Source organism: Mustelus asterias, chromosome 17 (assembly GCF_964213995.1).
Source record: "Mustelus asterias chromosome 17, sMusAst1.hap1.1, whole genome shotgun sequence".
In the NCBI taxonomy this organism is placed as follows: Eukaryota; Metazoa; Chordata; class Chondrichthyes; order Carcharhiniformes; family Triakidae; genus Mustelus; species Mustelus asterias.
In genome coordinates this window covers 46,852,220-46,879,114 of record NC_135817.1, presented here as the reverse complement: position 1 = coordinate 46,879,114, position 26,895 = coordinate 46,852,220, and the positions used below count along the sequence as shown (strand labels likewise).

General features: G+C 42.1%; 1 protein-coding gene across 3 annotated transcripts in view; it reads right to left on the bottom strand.

Moving 5' to 3' along the window:
* Nucleotides 1-4,112: 4,112 nt before the first annotated feature.
* Nucleotides 4,113-26,895, bottom strand: part of sytl5 (synaptotagmin-like 5) — a 190,882-nt gene continuing 168,099 nt past the window's right edge. For all 3 annotated transcript variants that reach the window (XM_078232553.1, XM_078232554.1, XM_078232555.1), the window contains 7 exons: nt 21,850-22,028; nt 21,532-21,634; nt 16,305-16,466; nt 14,222-14,330; nt 10,479-10,614; nt 9,798-10,006; nt 4,113-6,030 (listed from right to left, as the gene is read on the bottom strand). In XM_078232553.1, the coding sequence (XP_078088679.1) occupies nt 5,888-6,030; nt 9,798-10,006; nt 10,479-10,614; nt 14,222-14,330; nt 16,305-16,466; nt 21,532-21,634; nt 21,850-22,028 (1,041 nt within the window). In that variant the 3' untranslated portion in view covers nt 4,113-5,887. The remainder of the gene's footprint in view (nt 6,031-9,797; nt 10,007-10,478; nt 10,615-14,221; nt 14,331-16,304; nt 16,467-21,531; nt 21,635-21,849; nt 22,029-26,895) is intronic.

Below are 26,895 nucleotides of genomic sequence, written 5' to 3'. Positions count from 1 at the left end.
CTAGTTTGGACCAGGGAGCGGCGCGGGCTTGGAGGGCCGAAGGGCCTGTTCCTGTGCTGTATTGTTCTTTGTTCTTTGATTCAAGAAGGCTCACTACTACCTTTTTAAGGATACTTAGATATAGGTAACAAATGTGGCTTCGTCAGTGGTGCCCACATCTCAACATTTAAATTGTGATTTTTACTTAAAATGGTGTTGTTATATTTGATCTGAAATGTTAACTTTGTTTCTCTCTCCACAGATGCTGCCAGATGTGCTGAGTATTTCTATTTTTATTTATGGTAAAATTTGTGTTCTTTCAAACCACATCTCTGAGGATTAGATTAATAATTTGTGCAGAGAAGGAGACGAAGTATTAATCAAAGTAATAAATATAAAAAGAGTGCCACCCATTAAATGTTCTTTTTATTAATAATAACAAAATGCATATACCTCATGTGTGTCCATGATCACACAGAATTATCCTGTCCGAGACCTATGGCCTCTGTAGGATTTGGCATCTTGTTTACTGAATTTGAATATTTTTTACTGGCTTTGTAACAATCCAAGTTGTTCAGTCAAATCAGTTTGGTGGTGAAACATCAATCAGTGATAACTCTAGATTCTGGGGATGAAATGCCATAGTACACAAAGGGTTAAAATGGTGTACTTTTCCCATTCTGTTAGCTGAACTGTTAATTTTCTGTTCTGATGATGAAACAGAATCAAAATACAGCATCTTTTCTTTCTTAAACTTGGATTAGGTATCTCACCTGTCTCTGACCAGGAGATTACTTGTCACTTTAATGTGCCACCTTAGAAGAATTTTAAAACATTCAACCTGCGAGCTATTAATTGGAAATGGTGACACATGGACAGGAAACTTACAAACCCTGGCTTGGCACTCATCTTCCTGACACCAAAGTAGCATTTATGTAATGAGCACTGTAGCGTGGACAATGCAGACTGGACTGACTTAGCTGTCTGAGAGTGAATTAGTATGCTCCTTGGATCAAAAAGAATGGATTCAGTGATTTAAGGAGGCCCAGAGTAGATTTATTTATAGTTTACTTTGTTTACTCCACGTGTGCAATGCAAGGTTGGCTAGTAACATGCAGTGAGGTTGGTATTGTGGAAAATATTACAAATTCACTTAGAGTCCATGGTTAGTATTTCTTAATCAAGGGCTTTTGTGTTCTCCATGTTGGTTTATTAATAAACATAAAGAATTGTGATCTGCACCTTCTATTCTGTTCACAAGCTGACCTATATTATCATGCAAATGTTATATAGTCAGATATTTCAATGCTATTAAATGTCATTGCGTTAATATTAAGCATGGTTTTTACTTCTTATTAGGAATGTGGAATTCGGTGCATTGAAATTAACATAGTACTTGTATTGTACTCTCAATTTTTGATGCTTTTAAAAGTTAGGACATTTGTGCAGAATGGAAAGACATTACAATGTCTCTGCTTTTCCAGCAGCCCTGCAAAGTTTTTATTTTTGGACTATTTTCCAATTCCCTTCTGAAAGCCACAATCGAATTTGCCTTCACTGCATTCACCTAACCACTCGCTACATAGTTTTCCACACATTGTCTCTTCTTTTTGTCATTCTCATTAGATCAGTGTTCTTTGGTTCTGCTAATAGGAACAGTTTCTCCTGATCAAGTCTGTCCAGATCCCTTATGATTTTGAACACCTCTATGAAACTCCCTCTCCACCTCTCTAAGGAGAAGAGTGCCTCTTTGATAAACCCATTTTCACCTTCTCCAATCTATTCCGCATAACTGAAGTCCATCATCCCTGGAATCATTCTTGTAAACCTTTCCTGCGTCCTCTCTAATGTCTTCACACTACTCCTAAAGTTTGGGGCCCAGAATTGGACATAAAACGCTGCTTCAACCTCAACAATTATGAAGGTTCATCCTTAAATTCTTAGCTTTTGTATGCCCTTATTAATAAAAGCCCAGAATTCTGGATGTATCGTTAACCACATTCTCAATGTGTCCTGCTACATTCAATGATTTGTGCACATGTAGTCCCAAGTCCCTCTGCTCCTCTCTCCCTTTTAGGAGTGTATTCTTTATTTCATATTGCCTCGCTCTGCCTACCAAAATTTATTACATCACATTTCTTTGCATTGAATTTCATCTGCCACATGTGCCTATTCCACCAACCCTATACCCTCTTGAAGTCTACCACTCCTTCTCACAGTTCACAATACTAACAAGTTTAATGTCATGTGTAGATTTTGAGATTGTGCTGTGCACACCCAAGTCTATATCGTTAATGTAGATCAAGCAAAACAGTGGTCCTAATATTGACCATTGGGGAATTCCACTCTATATCTTCCTCCAGCCTGAAAAACAACTTACCACAATTAGGTTTCTTGTCACTCGGCCAACTTTGTATCCACGTGCAAATAATTGTTGCTTATTTCACCTTCACTTCCATTGATCACATAGGTAATCATTTTTCAAAGCTTTGGTGGTTGTGTGAAATGTTTTGCAGACACTTGGAAAGTTAAATTGGGAAATATTCTACTCAGTATGTGGGAAATGAGCAGGAGGAGGCTATAATAGTGGAATTGGATATAGGAACAGGAGTAGGCCATTTGCCCTTCAAACCTGCTGCACCATTCAGTAAGATCATTGCTGATCTGGTTATGGTCTCAACTGTACTTTCCTGTCTCACTGCACCCCCGCCACCTCTTTCCCCCCCCCCGCCCCCACTAAAATCCTGGACTCTCTTACCTAACTACAATCTGTCTGACTCTGTTAAATAAATTCAGAGAGTTACTACTTCCACTACTTTTTGGGGAAGAGAACTCCACACACCAACAATCCTTTGGGAGAAAACGTTTCTCCTCACCTTTGTCTTAAAAGGGAGACCTCTTATTTTTAAACTGTGTCTCCTTGTTTTAGTCCTCTCATAATAGGGTGGATAGCCAGAGGATGTTTCCTCTTAAGTAAGCCCCCTTTTATACAAGTATAATTTAGTATATTGACCTGTCTCTGGTAGATCGTATTACTGCATATTTCTGTGGATAGAGAAATGCACAAGCCTGTTGTCTAAGATTAAAGCCATCACAAAACATTGTAGTTTGCTATTCATTTTCTTCTTTTGGCCTCTTTACAAAGCAGCTCCATATTCCTGTAAGCTAAAATTCCACTGAGTGAAGAACATTTTACCTTTGTGTTTTCCATTCCAGTGTCATTGATCCTGCAAAGCTCTGACATGGCACAATACTGAATTACATACTGGCATGTCATGAAATAAGTTTATATCTGTGTACAGCTGGAATGCTCTGACCAGTAATTGTATTGATTTTCAAGGAGCTCGTGATAATGTGACCATTAGCAATCACCAATAATGACAACATTGCTAATTTGATTTTTAAGTAAGTTGATATCTGTTAATTGGAATGACCTTTAATGATGAATGCAAAAAAAAGCTGGAAAATGATAGGAATTAGGGGCCACAATGTAGCCAAGGAGGTGTGATACTCTAGTCAGGAAATCTCCTAACTCAGCAGACCCATCTCCATGGAAATGACTACTGCACTCTGCGGGGAAGGCAGGGAGCCGGGTGTGATCTGCCTTGTTTGGAGGCTATCAGAGATATCCATGGAGGTGGGCAAGTGCCAAGGCAGGCTGATTAAAGGACTCATCTCAATTCCCTGAGATTACAGCCGCTCTTAGGCTCTCTTGCCCTCACCCCTCATACCTGCTATGCCACCTTGTACCCCCAAGCCATTTCCATGCCAACTCAAACTCCCATGCTATCTACATAGATACCTTGTACTCCTGCTTTGAACTACTGGGAGATGATTTAAAGAGGTCGATTTTAGTCCACTGTGACTAAATAATGGCAATGAGCTAGAATCCAGAACTGCAAAACTGTTCTCTAACTACAGCTGAATTAATTTATGAATTTGTAACTTGAAGCATGTTAGAATTATTGAAGCTTACCAAGAAATAACAGGATGGCTTGCATGAAGATTTACATGGTAAGTATCCAGTCTTGAGGGAAACCGATAATGTTCAGGAGAACTTCAAAATTCATTAACTTTGATATGATCTGGTTCCTACTAAAATCTCAAGGAGCAATGACCAAAGCAAAATGTTTCCGGATACGTTCTGATGATTTTTATTGGACAATGTATTTACAGTGCAGACTTTAGAGCACATACATCATTTTACATAGATTAACAGATGTTGAATTCTTCACCCTTACATTTGATTACTACCATCACAGGTGGGAAAGTAATTCACGGTTTATCCTTTTTCATGATTGTTTTAGTACCTGAAAGTTAAATTTTGCTGAAATATAGTTCTATAATTGTTTAGTTCGTATCCAGTTTTAAATGCCACCATTTCTTTCTTCTCTAGCTCTGGACAAAAACATAGAGAGACAATATAAACTAAAGGGTCAAATTCTTAAGGGGCTGCAGGAGCAGAAGGACATGGGTGTACGTGTGCATAGATCATTGAAGGTGGCAGGACAGGTAGAGAACAGTTAATAAAGCATATAGTATTCTGGGCTTTATTAATAGGGGTATAGAGTACAAGAGCAAGGAGATTATGCTGAACTGTACAGGACATTGGTTGGACCTCAGCTGGAATATTGTGTACAGTTCAGGGTGCTGCAATAAAGGAATGATGAGAATGCATTGGAGAGAGTGCAGAAGCGGTTTACAAGAATGGTTCGAGAGATGAGAAACTTCAGTTATGAGGATAGACTGGAGACTTTGGGACTGTTCTCCTTGGAGAGAAGAAAGCAAAGAGGAGATTTGAGAGAGATGCTTAAAATTATGAGGGAGCTGGGCAGACTAGATAGGGAGAAGCTGTTCCCACTTGTAAAAGGATCAAGAACGAGGGCACAGATTTAAAGTGATTTGCAGAAGAAGCAAATGTGATGTGAGAAAAGACTTCTTCACACAGCGAATGGTTTGGATTTGGAATGCACTGCCTCGAAGTGTGGTGGAGACAGGTTCAAATGAGCCATAACATAAGACCATTAGATGATTTTGTGAACAGAAACAATGTGTAGCAGGGGTGTAGGGGAAAAGGCAGGGGAAGGGCACTAAGTCATGATGTTCCTTTAAAGAGCTGGTGCAGACACGATGGGCCAAATAGCCTCTTCCTGCACTATAACAATTCTGTGCTTTACACAGTAAGGTCCTGTATACAGTCTCCTTTCTTAGCACTCCCAGTCAGCAGGGTAAAGTCAGATAATCATTCAGATATAGGACCTTCTCATTCATTCTTGGGTATGACTTGAACTGCAATGGTCCAGTTGCTGACTCTTTCGGTACGAAATAGTGTGTGGCATTGGAAGGCCAAGGGAGGGAATTAAATGGCCAGTGCTTTTGAAATGACCAATCCATGAATGGAGTGGAACCTGCCATTCAATAGAACCATGTTTTGTTACAGAGGTTGGGGGAAGATTTCCTCTGTGCATGGCCCATTTTCATATACAATTATGATCTTGCTGGAGCTTTTGCATAGAGAAAATCTTCAGCACTTGAGTTCATATTATTGAAATTGCTAACTCAGTTATGTCAGGAAATAGGAACAGACTAATTGTTGGTGGTGTTTGAGACTGGAACCTTGTTGGTTACTTTTCCACAAAATAGGCAAACATCTTAGCATTCCTGATTATTAACCAATAAAGACATACACAATGGAACAACTAGAGGAAAATATTTTCTCTTCCAATTGCTGTACCAGATGTCAAGATGATCTTGAATGATATTTTTTACAAAAATGAACTGTTTAAAAAATCCCAAGGAAATGTATTTACAAAAATTAAAAAGTGAAGTTATTATAAAGTAATATGTTCAGTAATACAGTAGTTTGACAGTGTAGTATTTCACGTTGTATTCTTTCAGTCTGTTAAGCTCAAAATCTGCGCTTTCCCATGCTGGATCTCAGCATTATTGTGCTCTCCACAAAGATACCTGGGTTTGCTATCATCTGAAGCCAGATATGTTGTTCCTCTCCTTGGGAATCCATCCAATCAACTTCATTCCCATAGCTACGACCTGTTTTTAAAACAATTTAAAAATAGTTTAAAAACAATTATGTGACATTATAAACATTTAAGTGTCATACCAGTATCTCTCTATTTGCCAAGTTTTTTATTTTTTTTATTGTCACGTATTGGGATACAGTGAAAAATATTGTTTCTTATGTGCTATACAGTCAAAACATACCGTTCAAAGAGTTCATGGGGAGAAGGAAAGGATAGGGTGCAGGATATAGTGTTGCAGTCATAGGTATGGTGAAGAGAGAGCTCAGCTTAATATATGATGAGACTATTCAAAAGTCTGATGGCAGCAGGGAAGAAGTTGTTCTCGAGTCTGTTGGTACATATTTTCAGTCTTTTCTATCTTTTTCCCAATGGTGGAAGAAGGTGGAAGAGAGTATGTCTGGGTGCATGGGGTCCTTAATTCAGCTGACTGCTTTCCCGAGACAGCGGGAAGTGTAGACGGAGTCAATGGATGGGAGACTGGTTTGCGTGATGGACTGGGCACATTCACAACCCTTTGCAGTTTCTTGCGGTTATCATCATTTTCAGAAACCCACAATACAAATCTGGATTTTTCCATAAAAGGGAATCTGAAGGCTGCACTAATTTGCCTGTGGAATTTAGTGGTGCTATGGATGGAGAGCTGCCTCTTGGGCTGATTCTTCTGCAAGGACATGGTCTAAACAAGTTAATGAACTGAATGAAATATGATCTAAAATGTCTTTAAACAAAGGAAAGTATGAAGGTATGAGGGACAAATTGGCTGAGGTAAACTGGGGAACTGCATTAAAAGCTGTGATGGTAGACAGGCAGTGGCTAGCATTTTAAAAAAATTAATACATGGTTTGCAACAAATTTACATTCCATTCAGGTACAAAAAACCAGAATAAGGGATAGGCCAATGAGGAGGAATTTCTTCTATGAATCTTTGGAATTCTCTACCCCAGAGTCTTGGTCATTGAGTATGTTCAAAGCAGAGCTCAATAGATTTCTAGATACCAATGACATTAAGGAATTCAGGAATAGTGCAAAAGATGCATTGAGGTTAAAAAAAAAAGTAATCTTGTTTCATGGCGGAGCAGGTTTGATGGGCTGAAAAAGTCTTTAGTAGGGCTTCAGAGCTCTACTGGAAGAGCAGTTGAAGTTAGCTAATTAAGGAGTGTAGCTTAAACAAGTTTTTCTGTAACTGGGAGTCAGCTAACTCCTTCGATTGAGAAGGAAATGGGAGAGGAAGAGAGGACAGGAGCTGGGTGATTAAGGGGATTAGATGAGGAAGCGAAGCAGCTGCTCCTTTTTGAAGTTTTTTACTCTATAGGAATTGGTTCTTGCTCTACTACAAGGGTAGAAGCTAGCTATTTGAGTATCTGGTTTAGTGGTTAAGGTTTATTCTCTTCATCAGGTCCAAAAATAATACAAACTGCTGGTGGTAATTAATTGGATAAAATAATTTAAGTAGTTAATAAAGACACATTGACACTGGTCCAGAGCAAACACTACTGCAGTCAGCATTTACAGCTTGAGGAGCTTTGGCTCAAAGTCATTGAGCTGGAGGCCAAGCTGCAGACGCTGCAACACATCAGGGAGGGGGGAGAATACCTGGATACTTTGTACCAGTTGGTACAGGGTCTTTGGATTTAATCAGTGGTCAAGGACAGGAGAGTGAGATTGTGAGTGAGGCAGATAAGAGGACTCAGAGAGCAGGAGCCTCAGCCTTTGACCATTCATCGTGGTCCATGTACGTACCAATGACATAGGTAGAACAATGCAAGAGGTTCTCCATAGAGTATGAAGAACTAGGCATCAAAGTAAGAAGCAGAACCCCAAAGGTAAAAATCTCAGGATTATTACGTGAACGATGTGCAAGTTAGCATAGAGCAACTAAGATCAGAGAAATGAATGTGTGCTTTAAGGACTGGTCTGGGAGAAGTTCTAGTTCATGGGACACTGACACCAGTATTGGGGGGAAGTGACATCTGGGGAAGGTCCATACCTGAACAACGCTGGGACTTGTGTTTGAGCAAGCTGCCTAATTAGGGAAGGAGAGAGGTTTTTAAACTAAAAGAATTAGAGACAAGGAAAGACTGCAGAGTACTGTGCACCAGTTTTGTAGATACTCAACACAACAATGTGTATCATCTCGTGTAACCTCTGATTAACTGAACTCCCCTGGCTCCCTATCCTGCTCTCGCCTCCCATGCCAGCCAGTAAGTCTAAGGAATAACAGCAGAGGCCCCATGGCAACAGAAATGGAACCAACACACCACTATTACAAAACAACTTCCTTATCATGGATTCCATGGCCTGCCACCTGGTGGAAGACTAATAGAGAAGCGTATTATTTAAATTGTGGGAGATTGCAGAGCCCTGAGATGCAGAGGGATCTGGGTGTGCTAGTGCATGAATTATGAAAGGCTAGAATGCAGCTACAGCAAGTAATTATTGTGAGGGGAATTGATTACAAAAGTAGGGAGGTTATGCTTCAGTTGTATAGGGCACTCATAAGACCACATTTGGAAAACTGTGTACAATATTGGTCTCCTTATTTAAGGAAGGATGTAAATGTGTTGGAAGCAGTTCAGAGAAAGAGTTACTAGACTAATATCAAGAATGGGCAGATTGTCTTCTGAAAAATGGTTGGACAGGCTAGGCTTGTATCCACTGGGATTTAGAAGAATAAGAGATGACTTGATTGAAACCTTTAAGATTCTAAGGGGTCTTGATAGGGTGGATGTGGATAGGATGTTTTCTCTTGTGGGAGAATCTAGAATTAGGAGTCACTGTTTAAAAATAAAATGTCAGGAAGTATATGGTGAATGTATTTTAAATTTATGAATGGAATGTGGTCACCACTGGAAAAGCTAGCACATATTACCAATCTTCAACTGTCCTTGAAGATGCTGGTGAGCTTCCTTTTTGAATTGCTGGAGCCGGTGGTGAGGGTAATCCCACAGTGTTGAGAGTATCATTATTTTGACCCAGTAATGATGAAGGAATGGTAGATACTTGAATGAATGAATTAACTTCCATGTCTGGATGGTGTATGACTTGGAGGCTGTGTGATCCCCATGCACCTACTGCCTTTGTCCTAGATGGTCACAAGTTTGGGCAGTGCTCAGTGAGTTGCTGCAGTGGATCTAGTAGATGGCATACAATGCACACTAATGTATTTGCCACATTTTGATTTGAATCATAGCTGCTTGTCCACTTCTACCTGGGTAGCTTTCATGCTGTGGAGATGCCGGCGTTGGACTGGGGTAAATGAGCTTTCATGCTGCCAGGATCTACCACTTCTATACATTTTTAATACACAACATTTCAGAGCTGGAACACGAGCGTCACAGGAGTATATAGACTGATTCAAACAACTCATAACAGCTCTGCCATAATGTCAGAATCTGCCCTAACCAATCTTTCATGGTCCACTGCCCTGACAGAAAAAGATGTTTTCTTATTACTCTCAAAATTTAAATCAGTACCTTTTCCAGAGATCTCATCACTTTCTTAACTGAAGCACTGCAGAACTGTTCATATCTGTGGAACTGTATCCCAGTTCAGAGAGGGGGAGTCGGGAGGTGGTTTCTCCAATTGCTAGAATACTCCAGCAGACAAAACTTGCGGCAATTTTATAATTGCAGGTTGAAACCAAATTGCCTGATTCTTTTTAATATCAAGAGAGCTATCATTTCCACATGGCTCAAATCTGACTGAGATTGACCTTCTGTTATTCACCAAATTAGTTGTAGAAAAATCACAGACGAAAAGCTTAAGGATTTGAATTACCATTGCCATGGCCGAGCCGGATACCGCCTAGAAAAACATTGCTGGAAAGTGTTTCTTTGTCCCAGACCGTTAGTTCTAAGGAGACATTTTGTAGGTCGGAAAGATGTAAGCCGCTGTAGGTGAATGTGAAGTTCCACTGGGGGTTTACACTCTTTTTAACGATAGGTGTTTTGTGCTTAGAAACTTTGTTGTTGTCAGGAAGCAAGTATCTGAGTTCAAACAAATAATAAGAAAAACAAGAAGTTAACATTTTAGTTCAGGTTCACAGAAAATTCTCAATATTCATTACATATCTGAACCAGTCCCAATGTGTTTTCTCTGACTGTAGACGAAGCGGATATGCAACAAAACATTGCTAGTACTCCCTAAATAAGAATTTTAGTAAATCTTCCCAGCATTAGAGTGTGTTGCACCAACTGATGAGCTATGAGCTGTGATGAGCTATAGACCCCATTCATTTTACAGTAGTAACGTGCAAATTAGTAACATTTTCTTCAGTATCTCATGGATTACTTTTTAATTTTGGATGTGTTAAAGCACTTTTTATTCATTACTAAAATACTTCCCCTAGTATCCCAGTTAATTATTTACAACGACTTAATATAATAAATGTTTGGTCACAGATTCTCCAATTATTTGCATTTGTGGAACACAACATGATGCTAAATTTTATAAACTTACCCTTTTACAAAGGTATCTGAAACTCCTCCTGCTTTTACTGCAGTTAAATTTTTTGCTTCCTTAATGAGCACCTCCAATACTCCGCCACTGGATACCTGGGCAGAGCCTTTCTTTCCTCGGGCGAAACTTTTTTTACCTGCGTGGAATGAGAACATTTTTATTATTTTTAAGCTAATATCCAAATAATTACTGTGGGCAATAAACCGTTCCATTTGGAAACAATTTAATGTTAAATACCTTGGTTTACATTTCTATCCAAACATATGTTACAGGTCACGAGACAGCTGGTGCACTATACTCGTGACATTAAATGACTGAAGCTGTCATCAAACCATTAAGTGTCACAACAGCAAGTGAACATCTGCAGAATGAGCTATTATTGAGATATGCAATAATTAACATGTCATAAAGATGCAGCTGACCCAGAGACTCATATACATTTGATTTGGAGTTTCATTATTATATTTACCCTTCTTTACTGATAGATAGGATTATGTCTATAGTTAGCTTCTCACTGAACATCACGAACTATTTGGTTATTGCTACCTCAGTTATCTTATTTAACAGTATAATACAATATGGGGTTTGGCATCTTCTACTGGGCTAAATGAGATCTAAGTATAGAAAAGTGCAATTTAAATATCCTTAAGGGAGCTTGTTTAAAAATAAACTTCCCTGCAAGTGAAGGTAATTGGATTGTATATCTTTATCAAGGATGATAAATTTAATACATAGGAATTAGAACATGAATCAGGTAATTTTATGCCATCTAGTCCATGTTGGCATACAACACCTGTTCTCATTCCGTCACCCAACAATTCAATTTAATCTTTAATGTTGACATAGCTTTTTTACTCAAACATTAACCCCTAATTTCATATTACATTTTCTAGCATAAAAATTGGTTATGCCCTGATAAAGAGTGAATAACCAATGATAGGTCCATGGTGCGGACCTGGTCCAAATAGCTTAAGAAGACTCGCCTTTTATATGGTCTTGGTTTCATAGAATCCCTACAATGCAGAAGGAGGCCATTCAGCCCAAGAGGCCTGCACCAACAACAATCCCACCCAGGTCCTAACCTCTTAACCCCCCGTAATTACCCTGTTAGTCCCCTTGACACTAAAGGCCAATTTAACATGGTCAATCAAACTAACCCGCACATCTTTGGACTGTGGGAGGAAACCGTAGCACCCGAAGTAAACCCACGCAGACACGGGGAGAATGTGCAAAATCCACACAATCATCCAAGGCCAGAATTGAACCCGGGTCTCTGGCGCTGTGAGGCAGCAGTGCTAACCACTGTGCCACCGTGCTGCCATAATAATATTAGCCTAATTTCAATACTTTGGTAAGCTACCAGCACCAGTCATATCTCCAGAGGCAATTTTCCATTCTAAGAGATTAATTCTGCATTGCTTATCTTGCTGGCAATGAATATTGGGTAGGATGGGGAAGGGAGGACAATAGGAAGGGGTTCAAGCGAGGACTTGAAGCACCACACAAATGCTGTGGAATCAGGAGGAGTTCTCCTGTTACCTCCTGGCTCCATGTCAAACTCAAAAAGAAAACTTTATTTTGGCAGCTGCTATTTAGCTACAGCAACCGTTAGGAATTCTGAGCAAAAGCAGGCCTGTCAATATTTTTAACCAATTATTCTGAATATTGTTTTTTTTACTGTTAGTGAGATTTCTAAAATCTTACAGGCACTGTTTCTCTTGGTTTTTTGTTTTATTTTTTGTTCCCCCCCCCCCCCCCCCCCCGGGTCTTTCCAGTTATCCATACCTCTAGCCACCTATCAGATTAATTTTACACTCTGAAACCACCTCGTCACTGGACGCAGGTGAGGTCCCAGAGGATTGGAGGATAGCTAATGTGGTCCCGTTATTTAAGAAGGGTAGGAAGGATAACCCGGGTAATTATAGGCCGGTGAGCTTGACGTCCGTGGTGGGGAAGTTGTTGGAGAAGATTCTTAGAGATAGGATGTATGCGCATTTAGAAAGGAATAAACTCATTAACGATAGTCAGCATGGTTTTGTGAGAGGGAGGTCATGCCTCACTAACCTGGTGGAGTTTTTTGAAGAAGTGACCAAAATGGTTGACGAGGGAAGGGCCGAGGATGTCGTCTATATGGACTTTAGTAAAGCGTTTGACAAAGTCCCTCATGGTAGGCTGGTGAAAAAGGTTGGATCTCATGGGATAAAGGGGGAGGTGGCTAGATGGGTGGAGAACTGGCTTGGTCACAGAAGACAGAGGGTGGTAGTGGAAGGGTCTTTTTCCGGCTGGAGGCCTGTGACTCGTGGTGTTCCGCAGGGCTCTGTATTGGGACCTCTGCTGTTTGTGATTTATATAAATGATCTGGAAGAAGGTGTAACTGGGGTGATCAGTAAGTTTGCGGACGACACAAAATTGGCAGGACTTGCAGCTAGTGAGGAGCATTGTCAGAAGCTACAGAAGGATATAGATAGGCTGGAAATTTGGGCAAAGAAATGGCAGATGGACTCAATCCTGATAAATGCAAAGTGATGCATTTTGGTAGAAATAATGTAGGGAGGAGCTATATGATAAATGGCAGAACCATATGGCGTGTGGAGAGGGAGGGAAGCGTGCCAGATCATTCCCTGGTGGGGAGGAGGGAGGAGAAGGCCTGATCATTCTCTGTTGGGCGGTTGGGGGGCCAGATTGTTCTCTGGTCGGGGGGGTGGGGGGAGGGAGGCCCGTTCATTCTTTGGTGGGAGGAGGGAGTCGATCGTTCTCTAGGGGGAGGGGGGGGGAAGAGGGGGGGACCCAGTTGGATCTCTGGTGGGGGGACGGGGATCCGCTGCCACTCTGCGGGTGATTGATTGGAGGGGGAAGCGGGGCAGAGGGTCACGATCGGTCTGGGTCGTGGGGGGGAGTGGGTTGATAAGGGGGACAGTTATGTTGTGGGAGTGGGGTGATGTCTGTGGGTGCCATCGCTCCCACTTTTTGATCCAGGGCCGCTTTATCTGCTTTTTGCGGCCCAGGGGCGATGTGATAGAGGTGCGTTTTTTCAATTTTTTTTCTCACTGCGCATGCGCAGTTCAAAGCTCTGATTGGAGCTGCAGTGTTTCAGGCGCGATAAGCCCCGCCCACAGCGCAATTCAGACTCGCGATTTTTTTTTTCAGTCTAAGTGTGTATGGGGGCGCCTGAGTGCAGTTTTCCAAGTCGGATCTGAATTGCGCCCAGATTCAGCACTTAGAATCAAAATGGTAAAATCAGGCCCATGGGTTCCATTGATCCTTGGTCAGAATGAATTTAAATTCTTGCACTATCCTGTAGATTTCCCAGCCATTATTGACATGCAACAAGCCCTTTATAACTTCAATTCACACAAATTTAATGTTTGCTATGTTAAACTCTATTATTAGAAGCTGCTCTTGCATTTCATAGAATCTTCACCTTACCCCAGGTTTCCGCAAGCGCAGGTCCCTTGGAGCCACCTACACAACTAATGGAACACTGTTGAAACTCACCCAAGATCAGCTGACAAGAGATCTTCTCAGTGAAGCCTGACAGTTTTATGTGCATTTAGTAACCATTAGTGCAAGTTTCTAGGAAGCAGAGTCACAGGCATGAGAATAGAAATGTTTTCATTTAATGCTGTTATAATTATGGCACCCTTGGTACTGCTACGTATTCTCTACATGTGTTGGAAGTAATCAGTCCAATCAGAACTCAGTACTCCACATAGAGCAGCTGCAGTACATGTAAATTCACTTACCTTTTCCATGCTCTGTTGGAAGGGCTAGGGTCTGACCAATTGGGGTATATCGCAACGAAACTGTCAATTCTCCTTTATACTGCAGAACATTATCTCCAGCAGCCTCGGTCTATAAACAAACAAAGGACAAGTATCTCTTTAAGAATTACACTAAAATTTACCCACCTAATGACTGCACTTGTCACCATAGATTTCTAATGATATGTAATCTAGCATTTTGAAGAACTTTGCCAAGCGTGCAAAGGTCAGTGCTGACTTCCAGAGCGGTGCAGACGGGAGCCAGGCTCAGATACCCCCCACACAGGGCACACTGACAAGCGTACAGTATTTCCAACCTTCACTGGGTGCGCTGGAAGCTTCTGTAACCAAAGGCATGTCACACGGTTTTAAACAGACACGGGGGCCAACGTGAGACTGAGTCACCCGCAGGGGAGCGGCAGATTCTATTTGTATCTTGAAGCAATCTAGCATTTTGTGCCATATTCTTTAGATTTCATGAAAGTTACATTACAATTGAAATCCAATGGGTCTTGGAAGGGAATATCAGTTCTGTGACTCCACCACACCTCCCAAAAATCCAGATGTCAACATAGTTTGCATTTGAACTTAACACTAACAGCTAACATTTGTTGTGGACAACAGTAGCTTGCTGGCCTTACTTGGAGGGCAGTTATGATAACAGTTCCTCACGTAGCCACTGTGTGATACATACCAAATGAGTGAGTTTCAGAAGGATAAACAGATGATGCTATAAGCCCTACATCTCCCTATCTCCCATCCATATCCAGCCATCAAACTACTGTTGGATGGATTATAGCATGTGCCAATGTGTAATCTGAAGGATGGTAGTCCTGCACTCGGACATCTTATTATCTGTGCGCAGTCACCATGCTACTGGTGAGAAGTTCCTGCCTTCTGTTATCCATCTATTAAAGATTCAGACATTGTTAATGACTTCCAACTTTGGATAAAGGTTAAGTAGTTAAATAGGATTTTGTCCCAAAGAACAAAACCGCTTCTAATTCATATTAAAATAGCCATAAACATTTGCTATCTAAGATTGGAACAAAGGCACATTTCTGGGGGAGAGGTTTACTATGCAGAATGATGTGCCAAACCTGACCTGACCAGATTGATACCTGACCTGACTGATATTCTGATCAAAAACTGGTTTTGTCTTCCATTTCCTAGAACTGGCACCCTTCACCTCAAGGAGACAAAACTCAGCAGAAATATTTTACAATCAATAATGCTAAATCATGGATCTAATACTTTGCATTAAACACTATTTGAATCATGTCAGTAGTGGTTATTAATTGTTGAATGGCGATCATTGTTTCAGTCCAGTTACACAGCATTGTCTGTGTTAAGTAATGAAAGGTTTATTATTAAAAGTGTGCATCAGGACCGTCTGGAGCTCTCATGCCAAATGCATGCTGAAAAATTGAGAGTCAATAGCATTTTTGCTCAAATCTGAAAATACATAAACATATATTGCAGACAGAAAGATACACTTTCCATTTCGAACGAATGGCACGTTGATGCTATTGCTGAGCAGCAACTATACATGTACTCAGTTAAGATTTGGAATTCATTCTCAAGTATCCCTAAGAAGGTTGAGTACTGGAGGATTACAATTACTACATCCAGTATGAATCTCTACCTAGAAGAAAGAAGTGAAGAAAAAGTATAGTCATTGCTCTTTTAACATAATATAGTCCTTCACAAGTCTGTTGAAGTTGTCACATGTCTGAACATTTTAGGAATTGATCAAATGATCACCAATCACGATATTGATCACTATAGGAATTCTTATACAATTTAAAGCAGACTGCAGAATTTTCATTTATCATTGGCATTTCATTTGATAAGGTCAAGATTTCCTTTTTAAAATTTATTTACTCCTTCCAGCTGGATACCTCCACAAAATGCATCTTCCTAGCTAAACAGGCAGATAGGTGAGTGACCAGAATCTATGCCTCTGCCAATTCCCCTCTGAAACCTGTCAGTAGCTGTTGGTCTGAGGCAATTATTCTTCCTGAAATGGAAACTCTTTAACGTAATCTAGTATTTCAAAGCTCACCTTTGGCTGCAGTGGAAACCAATCCTCAATTTGATTTTCCAAATCCCAGGAATCAAATGGTATCTCCACTTCACCCAGGAAACTGTTCCGTCCAAACCTGTCATAGTGCCAGACTGACAGCTGTAGAGTTCTTGTCTCCAGTTGTGAGTGACTGATGACATACTGGAAGAATGAACAAAAGTGTAATAATTTACCGAGGCACTCCACCACCATGAAGCATTCTGCTCGACTAATGAGTTGCCATAATTTAACAGCAATGAACAGGAGCAGGCGATTCACCATGTGGCCCTTGAGTTTCCCCACCATTTAGCAAGATTATGGTTGATCCTAACTTCAAATCCTTTTTCTCACCAAATCCAAATATCCCTCCATAGCCATAGGGTCCAAAAATCTAGCAATCTCGCCCATTCATGTACTCGATGACTGAATCAAACTGAAATGTTTATCTGAAAATATGTCCTGTACCCTCATCACTAAAATACTCCTTTCTTAGAATACATGCACAATCAAAGAATGGTTACAGCACAGAAGATGGCCGTCATGTCTGTGCTTGTTCTCTGATGGAACCGTTGGTGCCACTCTCCACCCTCCATAGTCCTGCACATTCTTCCTTTCAGATAATAACCCAATTTCTCCTTGAATGCCTCGATTGAACCTGCTTCCATCACAATCACAGGCAGTGTATTCCAGATTCTAATCGCTCTCTGCATGAAACTGTTTTCCCTCATTTTACCATTGCTTCTTTTACAAAGAACCTCAAATCTGTGCCCGCAGTCTCTTAATCCCTTCACTAATGGGACGATTCTTCCCATCTACTCTGCTCTGACCCAATTTAAATGTCTCTCAAATCTCCTTTCAACCTTTTATTCTCCATGGAGAATAGTCCGAATTTCTCCGATCTAATGGTTCCTCAACCTGGATGTGGAGATGCCGGCGTTGGACTGGGGTAAACACAGTAAGAAGTTTAACAACACCAGGTTAAAGTCCAACAGGTTTATTTGGTAGCAAAAGCCACACAAGCTTTCGAAGCTCTAAGCCCCTTCTTCAGGTGAGTGGGAATTCTGTTCACAAACAGAGTTTATAAAGACACAGACTCAATTTACATGAATAATGGTTGGAATGCGAATACTTACAACTAATCAAGTCTTTAAGAAACAAAACAATGGGAGTGGAGAGAGCATCAAGACAGGCTAAAAAGATGTGTATTGTCTCCAGACAAGACAGCCAGTGAAACTCTGCAGGTCCACGCAACTGTGGGCGTTACAAATAGTGTGACATGAACCCAATATCCCGGTTGAGGCCGTCCGCGTGTGTGCGGAACTTGGCTATCAGTTTCTGCTCAGCGACTCTGCGCTGTCGTGTGTCGCGAAGGCCGCCTTGGAGAACGCTTACCCGAATATCAGAGGCCGAATGCCCGTGACCGCTGAAGTGCTCCCCAACAGGAAGAGAACAAGAAGACAAACACGGGACACAGTGGACAGAGTACCCTTCGTTGTCCAGTACTTCCCCGGAGCGGAGAAGCTACGGCATCTCCTCCGGAGCCTTCAACATGTCATTGATGAAGACGAACATCTCGCCAAGGCCATCCCCACACCCCCACTTCTTGCCTTCAAACAACCGCACAACCTCAAACAGACCATTGTCCGCAGCAAACTACCCAGCCTTCAGGAGAACAGTGACCAAGACACCACACAACCCTGCCACAGCAACCTCTGCAAGACGTGCCGGATCATCGACACAGATGCCATCATCTCACGTGAGAACACCATCCACCAGGTACACGGTACATACTCTTGCAACTCGGCCAACGTTGTCTACCTGATACGCTGCAAGAAAGGATGTCCCGAGGCATGGTACATTGGGGAAACTATGCAGACGCTGCGACAACGGATGAATGAACACCGCTCGACAATCACCAGGCAAGACTGTTCTCTTCCTGTTGGGGAGCACTTCAGCGGTCACGGGCATTCGGCCTCTGATATTCGGGTAAGCGTTCTCCAAGGCGGCCTTCGCGACACACGACAGCGCAGAGTCGCTGAGCAGAAACTGATAGCCAAGTTCCGCACACACGCGGACGGCCTCAACCGGGATATTGGGTTCATGTCACACTATTTGTAACGCCCACAGTTGCGTGGACCTGCAGAGTTTCACTGGCTGTCTTGTCTGGAGACAATACACATCTTTTTAGCCTGTCTTGATGCTCTCTCCACTCCCATTGTTTTGTTTCTTAAAGACTTGATTAGTTGTAAGTATTCGCATTCCAACCATTATTCATGTAAATTGAGTCTGTGTCTTTATAAACTCTGTTTGTGAACAGAATTCCCACTCACCTGAAGAAGGGGCTTAGAGCTTCGAAAGCTTGTGTGGCTTTTGCTACCAAATAAACCTGTTGGACTTTAACCTGGTGTTGTTAAACTTCTTACTGTCCTCAACCTGGCACAGAAAAACTCATGATGTGGAGATGCCGGCGTTGGACTGGGGTGAACACAGTAAGAGTTTTAACAACACCAGGTTAAATATGGTATTTGCTACCAAATAAACCTGTTGGACTTTAACCTGGTGTTGTTAAAACTCTTACAGAAAAACTCTCCAGGATCAGAAAATAACATAATCACAATGTCTGTAATATTTTAATTGATCTTCCTCAAATAAAACCACAATCGTTGTCTCTAGCCTGGCCTGCGGTTATCTTTTTAAACAACGCACTTACTTTATCAATCAGATTCCAGAACCTGAACACATGCCAACCTGAAAATACCCCACTTATTCCTCCTCTGTTTCCTCTCTGTTAATCCATCAGCTATGCAAATATATTACCCCAACTCTATGGGCCTTTATCTTGTGCATTAATGTTTTGCGTGGCGCCTTATCGAATACTTTTTGGAAATCCAATATACGACATCTACTGGCTCCCATTTATCTACCTATGAGACACATCCTCATAAAACTATAGACGATTTCCTTTTTGTAAATCAATATTGACATTGCCTGATCACAATTTGGTTTTAAGTTAATTGTTAAGATTTCCTTAATAATTGATTCCAGCATTTACTTGGTGACTGATGTTAGGCTAATCGGACCTGTAAACTTATCATATGGCAGCTACTGCTGTAAAAAAAAGGGTGTGTCCTGCCTTCCCTGACTCTGCTCTGATAGAGTTCCCTGAGGGCCGCTGCATATTTCTGTGAAAGCTGGGCTCAGAAGACTCCGGAAGAAATGTACAGCAGGGTTGAGTCAGGCAATTTTCTTGTGTAGTGGCAATCTATCATAGAATTCCCATAGTGCAGAAAAAGGCCATTTGGCCCATCAGGTCTGCACCAAACAACAATCCTACCCAGGGCCTATCCCCGTAACCCCACATATTTACCCTGCCAATCCCTCTAACCTATGCATCCCAGGATACTAAGGGGTAATTTAGCATGGCCAATGCACCTAATCTGCACATCTTTGGATTGTGGGAGGAAACTGGAGCACCCGGAGGAAACCCACGCAGACACGGGAAGAATGTGCAAACTCCACATAGACAGTGACCCAAGCCAGGAATCGAACCTGGGTCCCTGGCACTATGAGGCAACAGTGCTAACCACTGTGCCACCGTGCCACCCCCAGTATCATTGCCACTGCTCAGATGATCTGGACCACTATGTGTTTACTGTGAAGTCAGATGCACAATATTTGTCTTTTGACATTTCACCATTCCCCATGATAATTTATCCTGATTCTACCTCCAATGTACCAAGGGTTATTTTATTTTTCTGGTTAGCTTATTCTCATTCTTTTTTCCTCTTTCTTAAAATCGACTTGTTGGTTACCCTTTGCTGCTTTCTCAAACTCCTCTAGTCCTCAGGTTTACTGCTATTCTTCACAATTATTCTTTTAATCGAATACTATCCTTTATTTCCCTGGTAAGCCATCGATTAATTCTTTTCCACTCCATTTTTGTTTATAAATAGAATGTTTTTTGTTGAACATTTTGAATCTTTTCTTTAAATGTTTCCCATTGCTTATTTACCACCATTTCCTTTAGTCTCTGGACCCAATCAACTTTGGCCAGTTGCATCCCCCCAAGAAACGTATGTTAATGATACTGCTCGTGGGTAAGATTCTTGTTTGGGACTCATTTATATTGTTTTCAAACTTAATATGGAATTCCATTGTATTTTCCCCCTTGTGGATCTCTTTCTATGAGACTACTTATTAATCCTGCCTCATTATAACAATACTAGCTGTAAAATAGCTTTGTCCTGGTTGGTTCCATAATATATTCTTCTGTCACAAAAGTATTCTATAAACTCATCTTCCAGATTGCCATTTGATTTAACAGTCTAATCGAAGATCACTACACTCTTATTACATTGCCGTTCTTACAAGTTCCAATTACTTCTTACTTAATGCTCTGACCAATGGTATAACTGTAATTAGGGGGAGCCATAATCTACTCCCAGCATTTTCTGACCCTTGTTATTCCTAATCTTCACCCATACTGATTCAATTGCCTGGTCACCTGAGCCAAATATTTTCTGACCCCCTGTCCTTTTGCTATTCTTCAATATCTGGGCTACATTTCCTCATTTGCCTTTCTGTTCTTTCACAATGTTGCTCTGGAATTTCTTTTCTCAACCTTGGTCATTTTGTAACCATGTCTCTATAATTATCCACCAAAATGGCTGGCTAGACGCCTGTTAAATAGGTGTGATGTCAATTAACTTCCATACCAATGTATTTTAAAATGCACCAAGAAAATAATTAAGGGCAAATTCTGGTGTAGGTAGCCAGAGGTGGTAGAAATAAATAACAAAGAGAGACAAATGTTTTGCACTGAATAATATTAGAAATTACATTGGAGAATGAATGGCTTCCTAATGGAGTTGGTTGATGATTTCAAGTTTATTTATTAGCCACAAGTAGGCTTACATTCACACTGCAATGAAGTTACTGTGAAAATCCCCGAGTTGCCACACTCCGGTGCCTGTTTGGTTACACTGAGGGGGAATTTAGCATGACCAATGCACCTAATCCACACATCTTTGGACTCTGGGAGGAAACCAGAGCACCCAAAGGAAACCCACGCAGATACACGGAGAATGTGCAAACTCCACACAGTGACCCAAGCCGAGAATCGAACCCAGGTCCCTGGTGCTGTGAGGCAGCAGTGCTAACCACTGTGCCATCGTGCCGCCCCTATTCAGGAACAATTAACTATTTAGAAAAAAGCATATTGACAAACCTTTAATGTTTCATTGTAAACTGGATTTATTGTATTGGATTTGAGCTTTGTCTTGCGCTTGCTTTGACTAGATTTGTCTGGCAGGAGGTAAGTCTTCACGTAGCTGCAGGTGAAATAAAAAAGTTGATCAGTTCTGATATACAACAATAAACATCCTTGAAATTAAGCAAATAAAAATGAGGTTATTCTGTGCTACTTAATGTGTTAAAGAAAAGCAACTAGGATTTGCCACAAATACAGGAATTGGCTCAGGGCATCCAATGATTATCTCAGGTTAAAGGCCAATCAATCTCTTCAAAAAGTGAAAATAATACTTACGGATCAGTTCTCTGTTTTCTCTCATCTGCAATCGCTAAATTGCGACATTCCTTCACCGTAATATTTAGTGCCCCACTTTTGTAGCTATAATTGATTGCAAGGAAAACTGCTCCACTGATATTCACATTGCCATAGTCTCCTGTATCACTGTAGACACTCAACATACTATTTAAACTTGTCTACAGGAAGAAGCAAATAAACAGTGTAAATAGGTCAGACATCATATAGAGGGGTTTACATTTATCATCTTTTCACCTCGTGCTCAGTCATACCAAGGTGAATTGAAATATCAGGTAAACATTGGTACTACAATTGTTTACTCAATGACTGTGATAAGCCATAGTACAACTCCTGTTTTATTCATGCCTTTTATCATTCAGATATTCCAAATTGCTAGAAATAACTTTAATACATTATATTCTTGGGACTGCTAAACATAGCTACAATTAAGATTGCTTTTGTGTGTACGGATGGAGTGAAATTATCTACTTGCATTTGCTTATCCTTAATAGTCAGTCATACAACACCAGATCTAAATCTTCTTTCACTTCAACAGGAAATAGATACCAAATTATTCCAAAATAGCTAGAACTTAGCTAGAAAGTCCTGTCACTGATTTAAATAATTAAACTGATTTTATCCAAGGACATTGCCAATCAAATCAAATCTGCTCGAGTTGGTGATCCATCTTGGCCTGACCTGTGCTGTACCCGGCAGGAAGATATCTGATCGTCTTGTGCTACTTGGGAGTACAATTGCCTATATATGAATCAGGGGTGTGGACACATGCCTCATCAGCCTGGAGCAGGAGAAGGCCTTTGACAGAGTATCATACATCGATATGATGGATGGGTTCTCCAAAATGGGTTTAGGAAAGGAAGCCACAGTTGGATCCAACTGCTCTACATAAATGTGGCGCAGTTTCAATCAATGGCCAGGAATCAGAAAGTTTTTCCATTAAATCTGGAGTCAGGCAGGGCTGCCCTCTCTCTCCTGTCCTGATTATCTGTTGCATAGAGTCCATCAGGAAGGATTTGCTGAGTCCATCAGGAAGGATTCAGGCAAAAGAGGAATGTTGATCGCAGGCAGTGGAGGCACTTAGATCAAAGCTTCCTTGTACATGGATGACGTCGCCATTTTCTGCTCAGATCCGCTGTCGGTGCGCAGACTGATGTACATCTGCAACCAGGTTGAACTGGCCTCAGGAGCCAAGGTGAATCATGGCAAGAGCGAGGCCATGTTCTCCGGGAACACTGACATTTTTTAAAATATAATTTTTTACTCCATCCTTAAAGTTACAAAGCCAATGCTCAGAATGGACTGGGAAAACCCAAATCCATTCCTTGCTTGCTCCAAAAACCAAATTTAAAATCATGGTCCCCACAAGAATGGTGAATTAAAGTGAGGGAGAAGAGTTGCAACTTGCAGTTTGGCTGGGAACCCTTTGCTGCTTCTGTTCACCCAGTTAAGGGTGAAGGTGAAAAGTAATCCATGTAAGAACTCTGGTAGATCAAACAGCGAGGCAGCTTGATACATGGACCAAGAAATAGAGCTCCAGGCTGGAGGAAATGGGTAATCCCACAGGTGCTGGCAAAATGGCAGGAGACAAATCAAAACCGAACAGTGGGACCACAGGGGCAGAGGGGGGTCCCCATCATGCCCTCCTGGAGGGATCCTTGAACAGCAGATGCTGAGCGAAAGGACAGGGGAAGCTATTATGGATGCCATGCAAAGATTGGACAGGAAGTTGGACCTGGTGAGCCACTAAGTTGCAGGCCAAGATAGACGAGCTGAGAGAGGAGCTCGGATCATCTGTTAAATCTCTCCAAGGTGTGACCGTCGCCCATGAGAACCGCTTGAAGGAGCTTGACGACTCGGAGGCATTTAGTGGATACACTATCTCCGAGCTAAAGAGCCAAGTTACTCATCTGACATCGGAGGTTAAGTCCCTAAGGGAGAAAAGTGATGAGATGGAAGGATGCCAAAGATGAAATAACATCCGTCTGATGGGCCTTCCAGAGGGAATCGAGGGCCCAAGTATCACAGACTTTGTCACCTGGCTACTGAAGAATGTGCTGGAACTTGAGGATGAGCCGCTTCTGGATCGCGCGCACACAGTGTTATGGGCAAAGCCCAGACAGGGAGAAGCTCCTCGGCCCATTATTGCATGAGTACATTACACCTCAGCATGAGACAGAATCCTGCAGCAAGCAGCACAGGCAACCACTCTGAGGTACCAGGAAAAGAGGCTGTTGATATTTCCAGATTTTACCCCGGTGATGGCAAGGAGAAGGGCGGCCCTCGCTGATGTCAAACGACTTCAGTGTGACTGTCTTGAGGTCAGGTTTGGGCTTCGCTTTCCGGCCTGCTTGAGGATTATTCTCAACAATGGAACCGAGCGCAAGTTCACGGATCCAGCGGCGGCGATGAAATTTGTGGAGCAGACTTTTGAATCAGGTGACCGCGGTGGATGTAAACTGATATTTGTTTTTTATGAACCTGCATGCTGTACCCAGATCGAATTGTCGGCTAGGAAAGGGTAATGGATTTTGCGACTGTTAGGTTAAGTGTTTGGTGTTTCCACAAACCTTTTCAGGTTATAGCACCTGTGACCGCGATGGGAATGGAGGTGGAGATCATGTCCCATGTGGAGTGCTGTGAAGGTGTCACGATAAAGTGGTGTTGGAGGCACATGCGCCCTGTTTGGGAGGGAGGTGTAACGCTGTGTTTGTGGGTATGGTCCATGTGAGTATTTTTGTGTCTTTGCTATATCTTTTTTTCGTCTGTGAGTGTGGTTTGGCCTCTTTCAAGCCCACCCTCTCTTTCTCGTGGCCTGCGGAGAGGGTGGGGGGGTGGGGCCCTGGGGTGTGGCGTCTGCTGATGGCAGCGGTTGGGGGGAGACTCCCCAGTGAGGAGGGATGCCAGGCGACTGTTAGGAATGTGGGATGCTGGCTAGGAGGCCCTTACGCTCTGACCTCAGAGCGATCAAGTTCACTGGCTGGAATGTCAGGGGATTAAATCATCCAGTTAAACGCAGTAAGATATTTCAGCATCTTCGACAACGGGGTATCCAAATTGCATTCCTCCAAGAGACCCACCTCAAGCCAGTGGACTATTTTAGGCTCCGTAAAAAATGGGGGGGGTCAATGCTTTCACTCAACTTTTCACACCAAGGCGTGGGGGTGGTGGGGGTGGTGGGGGCAGCAATCCTCATCCACAAGTCCTTAGTAGTAGCCAATGTCATTTCTGACTCAAATGGCCGATATGTCATTGCCACGGATAAATTATATGGGATGCCCCTGGTGTTAGCCAATGAGTATGCCCCAAACTGGGACTGTGAAAACTTTTTCTGGTCGTTTTTCATGTTACGTCCAGATTTGAATTCACATTGGTTGATACTGGGTGGAGATTTCAACTGTTGGTTGAATCCCGTCCTGGACCGCTCCTCCTCCAGGACTGCTGTATCTTCCAAGTCGGCAGAAATTATTAAATCATTTCTCATGGAATACGTGGTGTCGGACCCATGGAGGTTTCTTAACCCCACGAGAAGAGAATATTCTTTTTTTTCACCTCTCCACCGAACGTATTCACGTATAGATTACTTTATTGGTAGATAATAAGTTGCTCCCAGCTGTGCGTTCAAGCTCCTATGAAAGCATTGTAATCTCAGACCATGCTCCCTTGACAATGGACTTGGTAGAGGGGAGGAGGATGGGCCCCCGTATGCCTTGGTGATTTAATACTTGTCTGCTTTCTGATGATGAATTTGTTAGATTTCTGTTAACCCAGATCGATGATTTCTTAGAGTTTAATGATGCTCCGGGAATCTCGGCAGTTACCTTATGGGAGACATTGAAGGCTTGTTTAGGGGGCCAGATCACATCTTATTCAGCACACGAGGTGAAGCAGAGGGGTAGAAGGTTATTGGAATTGCTGGGGCATATCATCCAAATTGATGCAGCGTACGCTGTGGGCCAGTCCCCAGAGATATATAAGGAACATTTACTGCTACAGGCGGAGTTTGAGACCTTGTCCTCATGTCAAGCGGAAGAAACGCTGTTCTAAGTATGCACATTTTGAGGATGGGGACAAGGCAAACAAGCTACTAGCTTATCAGCTGCGCCAATTCTCTGCCAAAAGTCTAATACCACAAATGCAGACTCCGAATGGGGTCTCTACTGATCCCAGCGAATAAATGAACCGTTTAGGGATTTTTCCTCAACCCTCTATAGCTCGGAGACTACCGCCAATGAGGCAGACTTTCAGGAGTTCTCTGTGGCACTGAATCTCCCTGTGGTGGACAGGGGAGAGGTCGCGGCACTGGAGAAACTATTCGAGATTGAAGAAATTGTTAGGGCGGCCAGAACTATGCCAAGTGGAAAATGTCCGGGACCAAATGGGTACCCCAGCAAACAAGTGGTGGGGATTGGTTGGGAAGGAATCGAGCGGAGAGTATCGCTGTATGCGGACTACCTACTATTGTATGTCAGCGACCCTTCCAACTCGATTCCCAGAGTTTTATCTATACTAGAGAGGTTTGGTCGTATTTCGCTGTACAAGCTTAACTTGAATAAGAGTGAGCTCCTTCCTTTGAACACAGCGGCTCATAGCCTCCCACTCCACGCCCTGCCTTTCAAGATTGTCACTGGGCAGTTTACTTACTTGAGAATGCAAGTGACTAGCAACTTTAGTGGGCTCTTTGGAGCTAACTTTGCTCCACTCATGGGGTAGATGGAACAGGACCTCAAACCTTGGTCCATCTTCCCATTATTGTTAGCGGGCCGTATCAATGTGGTGAAGATGAACATACTACCTAAGTTTTTAAATCTCTTTCAGTGCATCCCGGTGTTTGTTTTCACATTCTTGATCGGCTCATTTCAAGCTTTGTCTGGAACAGGAAAAACCCAAGAATGCAGAGGACAATCTTGCAAAGCCCTAAACTGGAGGGGGGTATGGGATTGCCCAAATTTCTATTTTATCATTGGGTAGCCAATATGAGAGTAGTAGTATGTTGGGTGCAGAGAGAGAGGTAATGGGAGGTTTCTT